Here is an 18,952-nt window from a genome sequence, read left to right as displayed (position 1 = left end):
CACCAGTTCAACGCTCACCACCATCAAGTGAACTGCGACTCCACATGGAGGCGGGAGCCTTGATTATTCTTTCCATTCAAAAAGCTGACCTGGTATTAGTTTCCTGCCCTGAATCAGCCCCAAGATGAATCGCAACAGAAGTGAAGCTAGGAGAGGCCCGCACCGGATGCGACCAAGCATCTCTGAGTTCCTCCAGAGTAGCATTATCATACCCGAGAATGGAAACGGCGCGCTCCCGGCGGGCAGTAACCAACGACCTTCCGATGGCAATAATCTTATTGAAGATGTAGTTCAATGTGAGTGGCCTGAATTCATGGCAGATATTCTGGGGTTGTCGACTAGCAACTAATATTTTATCATAGCTCGAGAGACACATGAACCTACTCCTTCTACTAGCGCATCTACGTCGTCCGTCACAGCCCCTTTGGGGCCATCTGATAATCATCGTCAGGCGGGCTCTGTATTGCGCAAGCCAAACAGAAGACAGCAGCCACAGAAGAGTTTAAGTCCTAAACCGTACGCTGGAGCTTCGAAACATGAGGCTACTGAGAGATCTACTAATTCAAGCGCTAGCTATGGACACGGTTTGCGTCAATCATCTAACACAACTGGTATTAAACCTCAGTGGGCAGACTGGGAAAGAATCTGCCTTCGTATACACAACCTCCCTTCCAATATTACAACTCGTGACATATGGACCGTCTTCAAAGGTTATGGCGAAGTTGTCACCATTGAGCTCTTTGAGAGAAAGAACACTGGAGAGCGGGACGGAAGTGGGCGTGTTCATTTCAGGCCACCTCCCACCACGCAATTCTGGGAGGATTTCATGATAGTCAACATCAGGGGTAAACCAACCAAGATCAAAGTTGAGCTTCAAAAGGAACAGCCATTGCTTAAAGTCCAAGCCGCAAGTGGCCATTCTTACTCTAGCTTGATACACGTCAAGATGGACTCTTTGCAATTCGGCGTACTTGCTCATGAGAATGGAATGATTCCCCTGAGAACAATCCAGAGCAACAGCAGACGACATGGCTTTTCCTTAGACGCCGATCTCCAGCACAAGAGACTTGAGATTGTGTTTGCCTGCAGGATTCAAGACCCGCGTCGCAAAGATCCTAGCATACAGCACCCTGATCCTATTGGAAAGGAAGAAGTCACTCAAGAGTATAAGGCTCAGATCCCGTTCGCACATCTGAAGAAAATCATCTTCGTTGACTTTGACGAGGGAATGTGGGCCCTCGTCATCCCCCTACCAACACCCCCAGCCTTCTACGTGAAGCATGATCTTGCAGGGTCTCACTCGGACAGCAAGACCATATGGTCCATACGAGATGCTTGGGATCGGACTGTCGACATTACTTATGACACAACATGGTTCAAGAATGACCCGGTATCGTTACCTAGAACCAATCAGTTCATTGATATTGGAAGATGGACCGTGTACCGGCTCATCTTCCCGAAATCTGCCCTCCCGAATTGGGCTGTAATGAAACCCGCATTGCAGGATTTCAACATCAAGATAGATTATAAGGCACCAGGCGAATTCTCAACCGTCACGACGCAAGTCCCGAGCTTCTGGAGCAAGCTTGAACCACAAAGGCCGAGCAACTTAGGACCTAACTCTAACCTATCTCTTCTTGCTGACACGGAAGACATCCACCTTCCCTATAATGTCCGATATCAGCTTGAAGCATGTATATCCCAAGGATTTTTGAACGAGGTCGACATAACAACTGAATTTTTGCAAAGATTAGCGGATCTCTCGAAAGATCATACTAGGCGACGCGACAGGGCGAATGATCTCTTGATGTACATCTCACAGCCTCGCACTGGAAGCCGTCTCGAGGATAGAGATAAGCTTGACGAGAAGAGGATCTATGACCCAATGAAACTCTTCAAGGACAAACGAGCAATGAGCCATTATCCCGAAATATCGCTTCCTGAAAACACTCAATGGATGAGAAAAGTTGTGGTGACACCAACGACTTTGTACCTCACTAACCCAGCGCCAGAAGCGATGAACCGTGTCTTGCGCCAGTTTTCAAAGTACCATGATCGATTTATTCGCGTTCAATTCACCGATGAAATATCCAGGGGCCGCATTTTCCCAACCCCAGGCAGTGTGCAGGATAATGCGTTATTCAATAGAATACATCGAACTCTATCAAACGGTATCCGGATTGGTGGTCGACATTTCGAATATCTTGCTGCTGGAAACTCGCAATTCCGAGAGAATGGCGCTTATTTCTTCTGCCCGGACGACTTCCTAACTTGCGACAGTATTCGAAACTGGATGGGTGATGTCACCCACATTCGGATCGTAGCCAAGTACGCAGCTAGACTTGGACAGTGTTTTTCAACAACAAAGCTGCCTAGGTCATCACCTATTGGCCAAACAATCGTACAAATCCCCGACATCGAGCATAATGGTTGGTGCTTCACCGACGGAGTTGGGAAGATTGCGCCTAGCCGCGCCAAATTTCTGATACAAAATCTCAACACGAGTAACATCATCACTCATATTCCGGCTGTCTTTCAATTTCGACTCGGGGGTAGCAAGGGAATTCTAACACAATGGCCCGAAGTGCCTTTCAATGAAGTTCACCTTCGACCCTCGCAAAACAAGTTCAATTGCAGCTCCCAGGGCCTCGAAATCATCAAGACATCTAGATTTTCCGTCGCGACATTGAACAGGCAGACTATTATGATACTGAGTTGCCTAGGCGTCCCAGATTTCGTATTTGAACGTAGGATGAAGAAACAGATAGCAGACTATGAGAGTGCAATGGAAAACCCGCATGTCGCTATGCGATTACTCAGCAAATACGTTGATCAAAACGGCGTCTCTACGACGATAGCACAGATGATAGCAGACGGATTCATGAGGACGAAGGAGCCATTTTTCATGACTATCCTAGAAGTCTGGCGTGCTTGGTCAATGAGATTGCTCCGAGAGAAAGCTCGGATTTTGATCGACCAGGGAGCCTTTGTCTTTGGCTGCGTAGACGAGACTCGTACGTTGCGAGGGTATTCGGAGCCAAAAGAATCTACCGAATCAACCGAACCTCGTAACAAAAAAGACCCTAGCACACTAGCACAGATATTTCTTCAAGTGCCCAAGACAGGTATTAAGCCAGGAGAGACGGGCGATTACACGGTAATTACCGGAATATGTATGCTTGGGCGAAACCCGTCTCTGCACCCTGGTGATATCCGAGTAGTAGAGGCGGTAGATGTTCCAGCCTTGAGACATCTTCGCGATGTTGTTGTATTCCCTGCAGTCGGCGACCGTGATATCCCTTCCATGTGTTCTGGTGGGGACCTTGACGGGGATGATTACTTTGTCGTCTGGGACCCCGAACTCATACCTCCTGAGTGGAATTACCCTCCTATGGAACAGGATGTCCTCAAGCCAAAGGCACTGAAGCGGGACGTAAGGGTTTCAGATCTCATTTCGTTCTTCGTGCAATACATGAAGAACGACTCGCTCAGTACTATTGCGCACGCACATTTAGCAAAATGCGATATGCTCACCGAGGGACCCAAGGACCCGCAGTGCATCGACTTAGCACGACTGCATTCCAAGTCTGTAGATTACCCAAAGACTGGCCAGGAGGCTCATCTGAAGCCATCGATGCGACCAAGACGCTTCCCACATTTTATGGAAAAGGCGCCAAACAAGACTTATCACTCGAAGAAAATACTCGGTCGGCTATACGATCGAGTGGCCAAGGTCGGCTTTAAACCCAAGCTTGATGGCGATTTCGACGAGAGAATTCTGCGTAGATATGCGCTTAAGGATGATACGTTAAAGGCGGTAAGAATGATCAAGAGACAACATGACAAGGCAATGAAGCAGATCATGAACCAACATGATATCCAAACGGAATTCGAAACCTGGTCAACGTTTGTGTTGTCGAAGCCTCGAGTTGGGAGCGAATATCGGAGGCAGGAGATCATGGAACCGGTGATGACAAGCCACAGAGAGCGGTTCAGAGAAGCATGTGTCAAGTTGGCAGGATCTAGAGACCCCAAATCTCTATATCCCGTAATCGCCGCCGCCTACCTCGTCACATGGGAAGAAGTGCAAATCGTGCTGGGGAAGGTAAGAGGGGAGGATCGCGAGCAAGATCTCGCTAACTATGAGATCCCGTTGATCAGCTTTCCCTGGGTCTTCGACTACGAGCTCGGCCGAATCGCTACTTCGGAGGAGCAGTTCGAGCTTGAGGAAGTACCGAAGCCAACTATGGGGTTATTGGATGATGATGTTGATAATGACGATGAGGAGTTCGAGCGTCTTGTGGGTGCTGGTATTATTGCGGGCGAGGGCGATGATAAGAGCGACAGTTCTCGGGGACAGGAAACATCGCCTCTTGCTATTAGCCAGACTTTGGAGGAACTGGTTGTGCTGGAGGAGGACGAAGATACGAGCATGGATGCCCTTGCTAGACTGGGTCTGAACTGAGTGGCTGACGGGACGGCTCTTCCGGGGGGAAGGGGGGTAAAGTTGCTTTTCACGCCTTGAGGATGGGATGGGGGGATCATTCTCATATTTCTGCTTTTCGCTGTAGCTAGGCTGCTAGGTACCTTAGGGGTAGGTACTAGGTAGCTGCCGACTTTAGTAATCTGATTTCCGTGCCCTTACTATGTACTTTTTATTTGAAGTGTCATCGTGGCGTCTCATCGCTTAGATTTCTTTAAAATTTCCTGTCGTGGTGATCCCGTGGCTGGCACGGACCGTGGTGGGGATGTCCGATGGGATGGGATTTGGGTCATGCACTGCGGGTGCTAAATTCTAATGGCTTGAGCTGTGTAAATTAGAATATTCTCTCGCCGTGTAGCATTTTTATTTAGTGGCTAAGCTCCCTGAAATAGGCTCAAGTTGTAGCGGCTATCCGCTAGAACTTAGCGGACAGATTACTGTTAAGTTTCAGCTTTAGCTTAAATCTGATATCCAATAGTACGAGATAACTGCTTGTTTAATCGCGTCCTGGACCAGAGACGTGACTGATGGTCTAAATTTTTGGCTCGAACCTTCGTGCCCCTATCCGATCCGTGCTTTAGAGATATCGCCAAAATTTATTAGGTACGTGACTTTCTTTTTCTTTGGGATGAGATTTTCCTAAGAGTATTCTGTTTGTAAAAAGTTGATTAGGTCAAGATACTTTCTATTGAATAATTGAATGCTTCATTCTGGGAAAAGCCGCGTAAATCAGAATATTTTCTCAGGTGGCGTTTTTCTTCAGTGGCCGAACTCCCTAAGAATACTTAGATTATAGCGGTTATCCACTAGGATTTAGCGAATGGATCACTATCAGGTCTCAGTTTTAGCCTGGACTTGACGCACTAGGTAAAAGAGGTGGCTGGTGGTTTGAATTTTTAGTTCAAATCTTCGTACTAGTTCTATTTCCTCAGTTTCCCGCGACAGGATGTTTCCACTGTTGCCATCCCACCCAAGCCTGGAAAATGCTTACGGCGAGGCTCAAAATTCCAAGAAAGATTGCTATGATCACACCAGCTAAAGTTGCCATCATCATATATCTGGAACCGCTCTTGCGCTGTAACCAATTTTCAACGTAGCCTCTAGGCGTCGGGTTATTCAACTCGTCGTATAAGTCGATAAGCCTGGAACCCCAGTACTCGTATCCGATCTGCTGCTCGTCCGGACTGCCATGAGATGGGGGTTCGAGGCGAAGAATATCTGGATCAAATTTTTCCTTGGAGACGAGCGACCGAAGAAGCGATCGTGACTCGGGGTCGACAGGGAAGAGGATATTTTGAATGGTACTGAGTGTCTCGAGAGCCAATTGTTGAGGAATATTTCCATTGCTGGATATAGACTTAGGGGTAGACTGCCCAAGTGTCTGCCCCATCGCTTCTTCCCTACAAGCGAGAATGTGCTCCTTCAGCACACTCGTATAGTGGTATATGGCAACAGTACTATTCTTATAATCAAGAAGCAGGTGGTCCTTGAGATTATTGGTAGGAATGGCCTTCAAGTGTGCGACCTTCCTCAATCTCTTTGCCGTTACTAGGGCCAGATGGACCTTCTCGGACGAGGCGACATCGTCATCGGGATTGAGTTTAGGTTGCTCTCGTTTAGGAAACGCAGAGTCTACGAAAGCCGTGAATGACTTGTCACTATGCCATGTTATAGGTTGAGTTCCTGCTTCTAATAGGCCGTCCGACTGGTTCTCAATAGAGCATTTAATCATGCTCGTAATGCGGGCGGCCAGACTGAAAGCCCTGTTCTGGTCGGTTATCGGTGGCGTCTGAACGCCACGCTGACTGAAATATTCAATCGTTAGCCTCGAACGAGGTCTTTCTGCATTTTTCTTGATCAGAGAGATAATATCAATGAGATCATCGTGAGATCTCAAGGCAGGACATGAGTCGCCAGTAAGATCGGGAATATAATAAGCCGTGACATCTCTGTAGAAGTCAAAGAAAGGCTCCAATCTTGCAGCATGCCTACATGGACAGTCATACGGCTGATAGCACGTCTTCCCCAAAATCCACTGCGCGCATGGTTTCCATCCCCATAAGGATTCACATACTCTTGCGAGGTTGTCCCGTGAAGCGTTTGCCAGTGGGTAAAGTATTTCGCTTGGTGTATCCATCTTCCCGACTCTCTTTGACAAATGAATTATGATCTCCAGGGCTGATTTTAGGTCGATTCGTCGGCATCGGATGGCTCCTATTTATATCTATATAATTGGTTACCTAACGAATGCTTTCGTATCACAGAAAGACATTTTGTCATCAAGCTGATATGCTTTATGATTGGCTACGACCAGAGGAAATATCATTTCAGGGCTGTGCCAAAATGTTACCATATGCCGGTGGCTACCCATAGGCAGATTTTGTTGCTCCAATCCGGAGGCATCCATTATTTCATTTCATGAACATCTTGGGACTTCAATCGATCCAAGTCTTAGTTAATCCAGATCTTGGGTATGTCGGAAGGCCAATTGAGGCGATATCTTGCAATATGACGTCTGCCGACTCCTCACAGACGACAGAAATTGTTGAGAACCATTCCCCCTCATTACAAAAGCCTCTCGAGGCTACCATCACCGACTCTGGATATAGTTCTCTGTCCACAACACCAAGTATTAATTCACCTACATTGAGAAAAAATGACGCTTACCATGGGCCATCAATCTTATCATCCTTGCGACCTGAAAATGGAAAAGCAAAGTCCATCGATATATCTTCCATTGCTTCAATTTCCTTGCCGAAAAAGAAACCAGCTCTTATGCGAGTCAATGTAGATGTCGACAAGGCTACCAACGAGAGATTCAAAATCGTCCAACCCAATTTTGAAACACTCCTCCTAAACCATGTCCGAGAAAATCAAAGGACTGGAGCAAACTACAAGCCAATGTCGACACGATTGGTGATGTTAGGTACCTCCCATGATGATGCTGCTCCTCATCTTGTTGTATTCTGTCAGCCTGGACAAAAGAGGCTCGTCAAACAATTCGTGACGAATCGCATCATTAAGGATATTTGTCAGCCCTCAGACCCTGGTGTGCCGTCCTTTGAAGTAACAGTTATGGGCAATGCCCCCCAGCTCAAGCATGATATTTCACCAGTGAGGGTCACGGTCGATTACATTCTTACGTTGCCTCGCGACACCTTATGTGGCAATCCTATCCGCTTCACAAATGGTTGTGACTCCAGTAATGCTACTTTCGGCGGGATCATAAAAGTAATAACGGAAACGGGAGACACCAAGTTTTATGGAATCACAGCTGGGCACGCGGTGGAGGAGTGGCAGAACGAACTCCAGCCAAAGCAGAAAATCACCAACGAACATGGCGACGATACCAATACCAAGAATGATGGCTCCCAAGCCGAGATTGGCAAAATACCTATTGACGAAAAGGACTCCCAGAAGTCTGATTCAGAGGCGTCAGATACCGATGATAGCGACATAGAGATAGGTCTCTTGACAAGGAATGTTCCGGCGAAGGTAAAGCCGACCGAGGAGAAAAAGCATTGGCGTTTTGCTACCCCTCTTGTTCTGGGCTCAGTTGTTACACACGCGAGTGCTCCGGTAGATATTGAGGTCCACAACAATCGATGCTACGACTGGGCATTATTTGAGACGAAAGTCTACAAGATGAATCGAATTCCCGATGACCTAGAATCGGAACTTACTCTCTCGGACAGGGAACCTGGGGTCACTGGCAATTGCCCCGTGTATATGACCAGCGGCTCAGGTTTCAAAGAGGGACAACTTTCCTCGACGCCCGGTCGAATTCTGCTTGGATCAGGGGAAGAATTTGTCGATGCTTACATGTTGACAATAGACGATGAACGAGGTAAGGTTCGCCTATAAAACTGTAGAACTCGGCTCTAATGTTGACCCATAACACAGGTATATGCGACGGTGACTCAGGCTCGTGGGTTATCGACTCTTCCACGTTAAAGGTGTATGGTCACCTCGTTGCGTCGGACATCTTTGGATCTGGATACGTTATACCGTTGAAAGATATATTCTCCGACATCAAGCAACGCCTTTGCGCCCAATTAGTTGAACTTGCCAGCTTCTCCGATCTACTCCCCATACCTACTATGGTCAGGAGCTTTATACCCGATGATTCCGGGTACAATTCGAAAAAGAGTACACCGAAGATAACACCGAAGATAACACCGCATACTAGTCCAACAAGGTGGGATAGCTGTCCATATTAAGTCTCTATTATACAGGCGCTAACTTGAGTAGAGTAATATATGAGAAGAACCGTAAGAAGGACCTTGAATCTCTTGAGTTGGGAACCGTGATGTGTATTACAAACTCCTGGCGTTAGTGGAACGTACCTATCATAGTGTAAGTACCTAGGTAGGTATAAGCTAGGTACATTAATGAATTTTTGGCTGGGCGTCTTTTCGATATAGTCGGTAACATTAGGTAATTTCTAACGTTTCTGTATCTATCACCATTGAACTACGGTTATTAAATGTAGAAGTATGCGTCTCCTGGTGACATCGTAATTTGAGTCGGAGTTATCGGAATTACTAGGATAGGGGTACTTGAATAAGTACATGTGTATAAGTACATAGTATTACGGAAGAGGGTTGATCCTCAAGCGAAAAGTCAAAAAGTCTTGGCAACGCACAATTTCCCAGTGCCGGACGAGCCCCAACTTCAGGCCTCATCGCCCCGATTGAGAAGCTACGAACGATATTCTTCTCGACGACGGTAAAATTTCGCAATTTCTCTCAGGGTAAGTTCAAGGGTTCGATCCTTTTTTGTTTTGAGTTTTGGCATCCGTCGTCTAATTTCGAGATCAACCCCTCAATTAGAAAAAACCAAATCAAAAATTACCAAATCGTTAAACCGCTAACTCATTCAAACCCCCACCAGTTTTCCGAAGGTTCTTTTACCTGCCACCCACAACCCAGCACCACATCGTCGCGAACACCGACAGAGAGACCTCTTTTTTTTCCACACCTACCTACAACCATGGCGGACGTGCAGGAGATCTTGAAGAAGAAATTCGGTGGTGCCGCTCCTTCGCGAACCGGTATGTAATAATTATCGTCAATTACTTTCCCTTTTTTCGACTTTCATCTTTTTTCTTTGGTGGGGGATTGATTATTAATTTTTGGACTAGGTGGAAAGGGTACCCCGCGACACAAGCAAAAGCGAAATGTCGCCCGAAGCGCCAACGACGACAAGAAGCTCCAAGCGACCCTGAAGAAGCTTAACACCCAGCCCATTCAGGCTATTGAGGAAGTCAACATGTTCAAGAGCGATGGAAATGTCATCCACTTCTCTGCTCCTAAGGGTGAGTTGCGAAAATCGAAGAGTACAAAGAGTCGACATCGTCCGAGCTTCGGCTTGAGCGACCTGTCATATTTGACTTATTGTCTCAACTTAAACCATATATCTGAGAAACAAGAGATCACATAGCTAACATTGTACTAGTTCATGCTGCCGTCCCCGCCAACACCTTCGCCATCTACGGAGCAGGCGAGGACAAGGAGCTAACGGAGCTCGTGCCCGGTATCTTGAACCAGCTCGGACCTGACTCGCTCGCCTCTCTCCGAAAACTGGCCGAGAGCTACCAGAGCATGTCGAAGGAGAATAAGGAAGCCGACGACGATGACATCCCCGATCTGGTAGCCGGCGAGAACTTCGAGAGCAAGGTCGAATAGACGGACAACCTAATGACGCACCTTTACAAACGGACCAGGCACCAGACTCCCTCCCTTATCTAAACGAACGGAATGATGACGGAATCAAATCACAAGCAAAAGAAAAAAATAATGGGCATGATAATGGCATTTGGTCGACTCGGTTGATGGTGGTCCTTTTCCCTCCCACACATGCGTCGCGAGATAGGTCGGGAAGGGAGTTCTTCGGTAGTTCATCCTTTTGCAAATTCATCACGAAGGGGGTTAAGGGGGGGATTTTCTCAAACACTCGTCATTTATCAGGTAGTCCAGCAGGTGGTTCTGTCTCTCGCCTTCTTCTTTCCTCCCCCCCTGGCGAGGGCAGACAACTTCCCACACCTGCTACTCTAGCAAGCTTGCGCTGTGGTCTGTTTCTTCGTCAAGTTGTGCTAGTAGGTCACTTACCTAGGTGCCCGGGCTTTCGCTCGTAGGTGCCCAAGAAGAAAAAATTATTTCATAAATGTGTGGCTTCTTTTGTGATTTGTATGTGTTTATTAAGGAGGGTGGTTTAACTGACGGTTACGTGGTGGTGCTTATAAGTGGAAATATTCATCCCCTAGATTCCGCACCCATCCTTTCAGAGCCTCCACTCTTGCTTCTTCTTTTACTCTCCTCCTAGCTTCTAGTAATGATGACCCTTTCATCTCACCATACGTCTTGGCGCCGAGCGCTTTTCCAATTTCAACTTCTATCTCTCCTTCTCCCTCTTCTGGTCTTATATCCTGTAAGAGCGGAGGCAATGGTGAAGTTGAAAGTAACCCAACAATCTCAACAGCAAGCCCCCACAGCTTCCTTCTCGAAGCAAAGCTAGCTCCCCGCGCATCAGCGGCCGACTGCTTCCTCCCTTGCAAAACACCTCCCAACGTAGCCTCTTCAAGACCCGACAGCGTCCAAGCTAGGGCTAAGTTACTCGGGGCTATACCCGCCGCTCCTGCTTCTTCTTTCGCCTGTTTCTGGGAGAACGCGAATTCGGATGTCGTGGTTGCGACGGCGAAGGGGTGGAATGCGTAGCCCCCTTTTGTATTACTGGTTAGGTGCGCTAGACAGCTCATCCGGCCTCCCGGGGACACGGAGAAGGCGCGGTGGCAGGCTACGGCGCTGTACCGGGATAGGGGTAGGATTAAGGTGTGTATGTACACGTGGTTAGGGGAGACGAGGAGAGCGGTAGTGGAGGAAAGGAGGGATGTTAGTTGGTGGAGGGCGAGCTTGTCGGAGCAGGATTTGGAGAGCGTGGGAGGGGCGTCTGGACGTGCGGGCTTGCGGCGGGTTATTCCTAGGTGGGAGAAGTAGGCGCGGCCGGGGAGGGTTGGCGAGGCCGTAGTGTTGTTGGGGAGGAATTCGGGTGGTAGGTCCCATGGCGTGGCGTCTTCTTGCGAGGCCATTATTAACTCCATGCTTGCGTCGCCGCAGGGGGCTTCGGAGCAGTACATGTGTAGGAAGATGTCTTCTTTCCATGTAAATGATTGGCCGTGCCATGATATGTCTTTTTCTATTTTACCTATTTGGGAGTTTTTTATCTCGCCTATGGTCCGCCGTCGCAAGAACTTGGAAGAACCCCCCTGAGCTAGGATTTTGCATTCATCTAGCACGAAGCGGTTGAAGGCTCGTATAACTAGTACTTCGGCATGCCAGTCATGTAATAAATTCCCTTGTGCTTGTGCGACTTTTGAAGAGGGAAGGCATTTCATGCCCGTCCTGTCCCCTGTTAGATATCTCTTCAACTGAGCATTACAAGTTGCGAATGAATGCTAGGCCTAGCCAACCTACGCAATAGATAGACACCATAATTCATCATTTTTGTCTGCCATTAGATATTAGGCCATGTCTTGATATATCTAAATACACAAAACCCAGATGTACCTTGAGCGACTATGCCAGCCAGAGGCACCCATTCTCGTAGTCCATTACCTCGAATCGTTGGTTTCCTCTTCGCCGGTAGAGCATCGTAGTGCTTTTGTACTAACTCTGCGATAACATCTGGTGAGATGGTCATCGAGACACAGCTGACCTCTTACGAGGCATCGATTTGAAGTGATGTGCGGAATAATCCTTTAGTCGAAAATAGATCTAATAATAAAATACTGTATGCATCAATGGAGATATTACATTATAGGGGCTTACCCCCATTCAAATTGAATTAAATTTGCAGCCACATTCCTAGCGCACGCGCCACATCAAGCGAGACCCTAACAGCAAAAAGCGGCTTAGTCATTCAACCCACACAAGTGCGCAACTTTGAGATTTACGAAATTCGTCTCTTATCCTAATTCAATCAATCAACCACGAAACTACTAACACAACAGCAGTCCACCTAAGTTCTCACCACACAACAACCGTCACCATGAGAACTTACGACGACACCTTCTCTGGCCAGAGAATCTACCCTGGCAAGGTATGCTTTCCCTTCATCGATTTCCGTCATTCCGATCAGAACCCGTGAATCCTCAATCATCATCATCGCGCGTTGGGAGGAAGAATAAAGAAGTCCGGAGATGGATGTGACGGATTGATGGCACATACTACAATACCCGACCACGAACTTCACACCCTACTTATATCATATATATCAACGCGATCGACGTCTAGAATTCAATGCTAATTAAATCGCAAAATAGGGCAAGCTCTACATCCGAGGCGACAGCAAAATCTTCCGATTCCAGAACGGCAAGTCCGAGTCCCTCTTCCTCCAGCGAAAGAACCCCCGCCGAATCTCATGGACTGTTCTCTTCCGACGACAACACCGCAAGGGTATCTCTGAGGTATGATTCACAGATTCACATATTCACATATTATCCAATTGTGAAGAATATCTCTACAGGATATAGAGATATTTCAACACAATAGAAATGGAAGAATCCTACGTTAGAATAGTGACTCACAAATACTACAGGAAGTGGCCAAGAAGCGCACGCGCCGCACCGTCAAGTCCCAGCGAGCCATCGTCGGCGCCTCTCTTGATGTGATCAAGGAGAAGCGATCGATGCGACCGGAGGCCCGCAACGCCGCCCGCGCCGCCGCCATCAAGGAGTCCAAGGAGAAGAAGGCCGCCGCCGCCGCCGCCAAGAAGTCCGAGAAGGCCAAGACCGCCGCCTCCAAGGGCCAGACCCAGCGCATCGTCGGAAAGCAAGGCGCGAAGGGTGCCCAGCAGAAAGTCCAGGCCAAGACCCGTTAAGCCGTCGCCTGTGATTTTCTAGTCTGGGGAGGTGGGGAAGAGAGCAAGCGGGATGGACATCAGATGGATGATACGGACGATTGGGAGAGGACATGACTTTCGAGGGGAGAGATATAGTGCATATCACTAGTGTTGCCTCTTGCGTCTGGCGGCGTCTTCGGTGGGATATTTCCTCGATTGCGAATAAAAGAAACCTCACACACACTTACACGCATATGCAATTACATCTTGTTCGGTTGGGGGCAATGCATGGAATGTCTCATGGGTCATGGGAATTCTAAACCTGGTAGCTTCATAATACCAGTTCGTTCTACGGTCTGAAAATTACGTCTCGCGGGATTGTTTTTTTATCTTTCTTTTTACCGTTACCGGATTACCGTTTATGCCTTCTTCAACTTATCCCTTAAGTTGCTTACCCATGCCAAGTCGTCGTACCTAATTTAAGGTATGTATGACTTAACGACAATAATCGCGCGGCTAAAAAGGGTAAACGATTTAGACGCTGCGGATAACCACACCAATGAACAGGTACCATATTTAACATGCATGCCACGCCGTGCTACAGAGTAGGTATGTGTGCTAGGTAAGTTGAGTCTATTGAGTAGTCTACCAGCTTTCTTCAAAAACTCCGGTGCTATGAATGCTCGTAGCTGAGGGGAGCTCGTTCCGGAGTAGCTAGGTTAAGCCTGTTTCTCTGAATTTCGGGGGAAAAGGAGTAGGTAAATCCACCTTCTTCCCTTTTCCCCGGTTTCCACAACGCGCTGTTCTCACTCTACATTTGCTGGCGCTGTGCTGAATTGACTGTTTCCCTTCCCTTTCCATCCTTTCCCTTCTTTTCCCCTCTCCTAGCTTTCTATATGTGATGTGTGATGTGTAGATAGATGGGGAAGTAAGGGTGACTGTTGTTTTTCTGATCAAACAAGTGTTTACAACTTGGCTAGGACGGCGTCGACGCCGGAGACGCTGACGTCCTTGGCGGGCTCCTTCTCGGCGTAGACGACCTTGCCGTGGTCGATGACGATGGCGTAGCGCGCGGTGCGGGCTCCTAGGGTCCAGCCGATGCTGCTGCTGAAGGGGGCGCCGTCGTCGGATGCGAAGATCTGGGGGGGTTTTATGTGGTTAGCCGGGGGAAGGGTTAGATGGAGGGGATGTTTGGTAGTGGTGGTGGTTATGGCGGGGTAAAATCGCGATCTACAGGTTCGCATGCAAGCGGGCACGGGATGGGGAGCCACTATGATAGGTAGGTATGTTGCGCATAGTGGCGTCCAATGGCGTCTGTGTCAACCGCTCTTATTCGAGAGGCTGGCGAGGGGTGATACAGGATTTATATACATATTTATATACTAAAACATGAGGAAATTGAAAAATTAGAGGGAGGGAGACTTACGATCTCATCTTTGATCCCGTTGGCTTTGGCCCAGGCGGCTTGCACCCAGGCGTCGTTGAAGGAGATGACGATGACTTGGTCGACGCCCGCGGCCTTTAGCTGAGGTAGCTTCTCGATGTAGCCCTGGATGTGCGTGTTTTGGCACGTCGGCGTGAAGGCACCGGGCACGGAGACTAGGACTACTTTCTTCTCTTTGAATTCTGTGTCGGGAGTTAGTTTTCATTGTCTCTTTTTTCTTGAGGTACTCGGTAGGGAACAGTAGAGAATGGACAATTACCCTTGCTGGCATCGTACTTGACGGGCAGACCGCACGCTGTTACGGCGCCTTGGTCGGGGTTGTAAGGAACGTAGGTGAAGGTGACGCCTTCGGGGAAGTCATCTCCGGCTTTGAGGGCAGACATTGTGGTGGATATGTTTTTTCCTTAGATTATCTAGTTATAGACTTCTGTTTCTTTTTGTCTGAGACAAGTTCAAGACACTTAGATATGTCTTATAGCTGATTTATATGTTCGTTTGGATTATGGAGTATATTAAATAGGTAGACGGAAAACAGACAAACTCAAGATGCGGGAGTTTGTCGCCTACTATATACCTTTGCAAGCTTCTAGATCTTTCAATGGGAAAACTATTTCGGTTGTTACAGTAATATCAGCCAGGTCTGTCCGATAGACGTATGTATGTACCTAGGTAGAATCAATACATGCTGCGAATTCGGAATCCAAGGGTGCCGTGTAAATCAATCCCACCTGACGTTATGTAAGTAGCCGTACCTGCTGTGTTAGTAAGTGTTTGCCTTGGTTGTAAACCGTTTTACGGTTCAGGTAACCCATGCCAAGACTTCTGCAAGACCGTTTATTCTGGAATTGATGCTTCCGGATCACGACATAACAATGGCATGGAAGTACCTACCCGTATACAGGTACGTGGTGGGGTTTGCATTGTTGGTGGGGTAGGCAAACCTTGATGGGCAAGAGGGAAGGAGGGGTTTAGGGGTTTATTCAATTATTCGCCTATCTTCTTCAAACTCTTCCTTCTGCTTTCTACATTCGATGCAGAATTCGTAACAAGGCAAGATCAGATGAAGTCTAGTTCGGTCTAATTTACCAAGCTAAGTACAAGTGCTATACTCTTAAACGCAGGTGCGGCGTCTTTCCGTTCGTGCGCCCAGGCAAGTATTTCGTCATGCGCTATCGAGGATCTAGGTACCTAGTAGCTATAACAGAATAATACATACAATGTTATCTCCTACAACAATGAAAATGAAACTATTATCCCCGAGAGACCCGCACCACCTACCAGTATCCTTAGTAATACTTATCTAGTAACGCTCTCGAAATTCGGCGAGTTGTTACTCTCGGCATAAAATGAACCGCCCGTCAACATACGACATGATATTCAACGTTTGGGGAAAGAAAACATTTACAGACACCAGGTACGGACTGTGAACTATTCCGGAAACATAGGAGAGCTGTCCTGCCCTGTCAGCTATCGACCCGCAAGAATGTGAAGCTATGTGGGGGCCAGTAGGTAACTATCAGCTGCCAAGATGAAAGGGGCATGTGAAAATCTGAAAATTTGGAATTGTTACATGTAGATAACTCGCACCGGTGTTTGAAAAGACGCGCGTGTAAGGGCGCGACCCGGTGTGATGGACAATGTGCGATGTGCGATGACATAAAATGACGAAGGATATACGGGCATTAGCTAAGAGGGTAACAATATTTGGAATTTCCGTCGATGTCACCGACGATGTGACCTATCGGCCCCCGATTCCAAATTCTGGCCAGGCAACTACCAGCCTAGTAGCCTACGTGTATCACGATAGTCTGAGCTGGTTATGAGTCAAAAGCTGTATTTGAATTGTTCGTGACCTGTCGAATTTTGGACCGCGTTTTGACCGTCGTTCTCAGCGATCGCGTGTCAAGAGAAATGGATGGCGAGTGCGGTATAGGACCGATGTAAGTCGCCGAAATGATCATATTCGCCGTCTGTGGGAGTCAGAATCGACATGGCTGATGATGGAATTATCCAACGGTGAGTTCCTCATAATATCACTAATAATAGAGATTAATATTGGAGTTTAACTGGGTAACAGAGCATCAACTCTAGCCCGACCGGATGCCGCTTGTAATTTGACATCGGGTCTCGCCGGACGGGAATTGAAACAGAAGAGAGGGACCCTTCGGAACCCGAGGAGAAGCAACCAAATTGAATTACATAATCGCGTACGCCTTTCCCATTCGGACTTGTCACTTTCTCCACCAAATTATAACGTTCCGGTCATCAAGTCCGCAGAAGGATCACTTAAGTCTTAGGTTAGAATAGGTTAAGATATACTCAACTTTTACGCCCTTGGTATTCCCGAAAGCGACCGAACCAATTCCGGGAGGCTAGACGCCAGCACGTAGACTATTCCGGTATGTCGTTTCGACACTTTGCTTCATTCGCCGGGACACAACTCAGCCGTTACACATAGTCCTACATGGTACATTACTCATCGACATACATAAAGACCAAGTTTGAGGGAATATAAGGGGATATAAGAGTTCGCGACAAATGGAATATCTTGTGGGAGTGTAGAACTAGCAGCAAGCTGATAATTATCCTCGAAACAGGAGAAAATTGGAAATAAACATACCACGATGGCAAGTGAGGAACAGCCAAGACCTCCATACCCCCCTTTCACGGCGGAAAGCGCCCAGATAAAAGTGAAAGCGGCACAAGATGCTTGGAATACCAAGTCAGTATCAATATCTAATTTCCCCAATTAGAATGCCTAGATAAATCTGAAAAGGGGCTGACAAGACCAACAGAGACCCAGCGAAAGTGAAGCTCGCGTATACAACAAATTCGATTTGGCGTAACCGTGACACTTTCATCAAAGGACGGGAAGATATCGAGGCCTGGCTTACCCAGAAGTGGGAACGCGAAAACGGATACCGGCTTCGTAAGGAGTTGTTCGCGTTTACCAAGAATAAGATCGCCGTTCAGTTCTGGTATGAATGGTATGACAAGGAGGGGCAATGGTGGCGTACATACGGACTCGAGGATTGGACTTTTTCTGACAATGGGTTGATGAGAAAGCGGCAGAGTGAGTTTATCCCATTTCTTGTTTTAATCTATAATAATTGTTGACTGATATGATGCTAGTGAGTGGAAATGATGTTAAGATCGCCGACGATGAGAGATGGTTTAAGGATGGCGTGGACGTGAATACTGTCGACATCTCCGAAAGACATTGGTAGGAAGGGGAAACTCTTCTACCAACAGAGGAAATACGTTCATAGGCCGTTTTCTCTAGCCTTGCAGTAATCCATTAAGAATACGACAACCCAAATAATATAGCTATTGCTTTGAGAGTTGGGAGTGCGAAATAAAAGTGTTTTCAATCGTCAATGACAACATAACTCTCACGTCGTGATACTTGGATAGTCATTCGAAGATAGGAAACATTATTGATCTCCCAACAAGAACGAGAGCGAAAAAGCGTCGTAATCCCCCTCATTAAAGCCCGGTTTGTAAGCATTCATTGTATCAGCACTAGTAAAAGAGGCGTTCGATCCAGCCTCTTAATATACACGCGCATATGCCTCCATAGGACATTCGATCCCTGTACTTGGTACCAGTCACATGGCATATCCTACCTCAACCACATGGCATTGGAATTCATCCTTGGAAGATGGCTAAAACCGGGATTGGCGAAACTGCCTGGCTGAAGTACGATGTGAACCAGTTTCTGGCCCCATTGACGGCCGCTGTCGACAGCGTTCTTGGGGCTGAAAATGGCGTAGATATCGTACGACAGAACACAAAACCCTCATTTCTTTTCACGAGCTAAAGCTAAGCCTTATACATAGTATCATGATGGGGTCGAAAAGGAGTGCCTTGTTTGGCAAGAATGTCCGAAAGGGCTACATATTGTGAGCTGATATCATGAATTAATGGATTACAGGTTCTTATTGTATACTAAGAATCTAGGACAGAACCCAACTACACGGTACGAACGAACTCTAGTTTGGGGTCGATTCACTAATGAGCAAGCCGACCTAGCCGATGTACGCAGTCAGGCAGCCAAGTAGGGAGGTAGCCCTAGAGCACTTCAAAACGCTGGAATGTATCCCTGCATATTAAAAGCATCGTGAACTTGGGGGGACATACAGGCGAAAAAAGAAAAGGGGTATGCTGTACGACGATGCAGGGAACCT

General features: G+C 47.4%; 8 protein-coding genes across 8 annotated transcripts; 5 read left to right on the top strand and 3 right to left on the bottom strand.

The window, feature by feature from the left end:
- Window positions 1–124: 124 nt before the first annotated feature.
- Window positions 125–4,748, top strand: GGS22DRAFT_195034 (RdRP-domain-containing protein; the record flags this gene model as incomplete). Its single annotated transcript, XM_047965600.1, has 2 exons — window positions 125–296; window positions 363–4,748. The coding sequence occupies 2 exons, from the start codon at window positions 125–127 to the stop codon at window positions 4,463–4,465; spliced, it is 4,275 nt and encodes a 1,424-aa protein (XP_047817669.1). The 3' UTR covers window positions 4,466–4,748.
- Window positions 4,749–5,229: 481 nt separating this feature from the next.
- GGS22DRAFT_166205 (uncharacterized protein) lies at window positions 5,230–6,740 on the bottom strand. The gene has a single exon (XM_047961811.1). The coding sequence runs from the start codon at window positions 6,618–6,620 to the stop codon at window positions 5,412–5,414; it is 1,209 nt and encodes a 402-aa protein (XP_047817668.1). The 5' UTR covers window positions 6,621–6,740; the 3' UTR covers window positions 5,230–5,411.
- A 129-nt stretch (window positions 6,741–6,869) lies between these two features.
- GGS22DRAFT_166204 (uncharacterized protein) lies at window positions 6,870–9,034 on the top strand. Its single transcript, XM_047961810.1, has 3 exons — window positions 6,870–8,330; window positions 8,387–8,681; window positions 8,735–9,034. The coding sequence occupies exons 1-3, from the start codon at window positions 6,902–6,904 to the stop codon at window positions 8,817–8,819; spliced, it is 1,809 nt and encodes a 602-aa protein (XP_047817667.1). The 5' UTR covers window positions 6,870–6,901; the 3' UTR covers window positions 8,820–9,034.
- A 441-nt stretch (window positions 9,035–9,475) lies between these two features.
- Window positions 9,476–10,170, top strand: GGS22DRAFT_189803 (NAC domain-containing protein; the record flags this gene model as incomplete). Its single annotated transcript, XM_047964905.1, has 3 exons — window positions 9,476–9,536; window positions 9,627–9,800; window positions 9,941–10,170. 3 exons carry the CDS (start codon window positions 9,476–9,478, stop codon window positions 10,168–10,170), a joined length of 465 nt encoding a protein of 154 aa, XP_047817666.1.
- A 458-nt stretch (window positions 10,171–10,628) lies between these two features.
- GGS22DRAFT_26499 (adenosine deaminase/editase) lies at window positions 10,629–12,220 on the bottom strand. The gene is made up of 3 exons (XM_047966639.1): window positions 12,049–12,220; window positions 11,956–11,989; window positions 10,629–11,883 (listed from the first exon to the last, which is right to left on the bottom strand). The coding sequence occupies exons 1-3, from the start codon at window positions 12,179–12,181 to the stop codon at window positions 10,722–10,724; spliced, it is 1,329 nt and encodes a 442-aa protein (XP_047817665.1). The 5' UTR covers window positions 12,182–12,220; the 3' UTR covers window positions 10,629–10,721.
- Window positions 12,221–12,385: 165 nt separating this feature from the next.
- Window positions 12,386–13,900, top strand: GGS22DRAFT_26481 (60S ribosomal protein L24a). Its single transcript, XM_047966638.1, has 3 exons — window positions 12,386–12,580; window positions 12,804–12,947; window positions 13,079–13,900. Exons 1-3 carry the CDS (start codon window positions 12,530–12,532, stop codon window positions 13,358–13,360), a joined length of 477 nt encoding a protein of 158 aa, XP_047817664.1. The 5' UTR covers window positions 12,386–12,529; the 3' UTR covers window positions 13,361–13,900.
- Window position 13,901: 1 nt separating this feature from the next.
- GGS22DRAFT_26478 (Redoxin) lies at window positions 13,902–15,266 on the bottom strand. Its single transcript, XM_047966637.1, has 3 exons — window positions 15,025–15,266; window positions 14,748–14,947; window positions 13,902–14,460 (listed from the first exon to the last, which is right to left on the bottom strand). Exons 1-3 carry the CDS (start codon window positions 15,146–15,148, stop codon window positions 14,287–14,289), a joined length of 498 nt encoding a protein of 165 aa, XP_047817663.1. The 5' UTR covers window positions 15,149–15,266; the 3' UTR covers window positions 13,902–14,286.
- Window positions 15,267–16,780: 1,514 nt separating this feature from the next.
- GGS22DRAFT_26434 (uncharacterized protein) lies at window positions 16,781–18,221 on the top strand. The gene is made up of 4 exons (XM_047966636.1): window positions 16,781–17,164; window positions 17,363–17,487; window positions 17,561–17,838; window positions 17,898–18,221. Exons 2-4 carry the CDS (start codon window positions 17,390–17,392, stop codon window positions 17,990–17,992), a joined length of 471 nt encoding a protein of 156 aa, XP_047817662.1. The 5' UTR covers window positions 16,781–17,164; window positions 17,363–17,389; the 3' UTR covers window positions 17,993–18,221.
- The last annotated feature ends 731 nt before the right edge of the window (window positions 18,222–18,952 follow it).

This window comes from Annulohypoxylon maeteangense, assembly GCF_022496945.1.
Source record: "Annulohypoxylon maeteangense strain CBS 123835 unplaced genomic scaffold GGS22scaffold_11, whole genome shotgun sequence".
Lineage (NCBI taxonomy): Eukaryota > Fungi > Ascomycota > Sordariomycetes > Xylariales > Hypoxylaceae > Annulohypoxylon > Annulohypoxylon maeteangense.
Note: the sequence above shows the minus strand (reverse complement) of the source record. Positions and strands in the feature narration are given on the sequence as shown.

Coding starts and splice junctions, on each gene's coding strand:
- GGS22DRAFT_166204 (XM_047961810.1), top strand. CDS start 6,902: ATGAACATCTTGGGACTTCAATCGATCCAAGTCTTAGTTAATCCAGAT. Junction 8,331..8,386: donor GACAATAGACGATGAACGAG/GTAAGGTTCGCC, acceptor CCCATAACACAG/GTATATGCGACGGTGACTCA. Junction 8,682..8,734: donor CCGCATACTAGTCCAACAAG/GTGGGATAGCTG, acceptor TAACTTGAGTAG/AGTAATATATGAGAAGAACC.
- GGS22DRAFT_166205 (XM_047961811.1), bottom strand. CDS start 6,620: ATGGATACACCAAGCGAAATACTTTACCCACTGGCAAACGCTTCACGG.
- GGS22DRAFT_26499 (XM_047966639.1), bottom strand. CDS start 12,181: ATGACCATCTCACCAGATGTTATCGCAGAGTTAGTACAAAAGCACTAC. Junction 11,990..12,048: donor GGCTGGCATAGTCGCTCAAG/GTACATCTGGGT, acceptor ATCTAATGGCAG/ACAAAAATGATGAATTATGG. Junction 11,884..11,955: donor TTATGGTGTCTATCTATTGC/GTAGGTTGGCTA, acceptor AACAGGGGACAG/GACGGGCATGAAATGCCTTC.
- GGS22DRAFT_26478 (XM_047966637.1), bottom strand. CDS start 15,148: ATGTCTGCCCTCAAAGCCGGAGATGACTTCCCCGAAGGCGTCACCTTC. Junction 14,948..15,024: donor CAAGTACGATGCCAGCAAGG/GTAATTGTCCAT, acceptor CTCCCGACACAG/AATTCAAAGAGAAGAAAGTA. Junction 14,461..14,747: donor ACGGGATCAAAGATGAGATC/GTAAGTCTCCCT, acceptor AAACCCCCCCAG/ATCTTCGCATCCGACGACGG.
- GGS22DRAFT_26481 (XM_047966638.1), top strand. CDS start 12,530: ATGAGAACTTACGACGACACCTTCTCTGGCCAGAGAATCTACCCTGGC. Junction 12,581..12,803: donor AGAGAATCTACCCTGGCAAG/GTATGCTTTCCC, acceptor ATCGCAAAATAG/GGCAAGCTCTACATCCGAGG. Junction 12,948..13,078: donor ACCGCAAGGGTATCTCTGAG/GTATGATTCACA, acceptor CAAATACTACAG/GAAGTGGCCAAGAAGCGCAC.
- GGS22DRAFT_26434 (XM_047966636.1), top strand. CDS start 17,390: ATGGCAAGTGAGGAACAGCCAAGACCTCCATACCCCCCTTTCACGGCG. Junction 17,488..17,560: donor CAAGATGCTTGGAATACCAA/GTCAGTATCAAT, acceptor CAAGACCAACAG/AGACCCAGCGAAAGTGAAGC. Junction 17,839..17,897: donor GTTGATGAGAAAGCGGCAGA/GTGAGTTTATCC, acceptor ATATGATGCTAG/TGAGTGGAAATGATGTTAAG.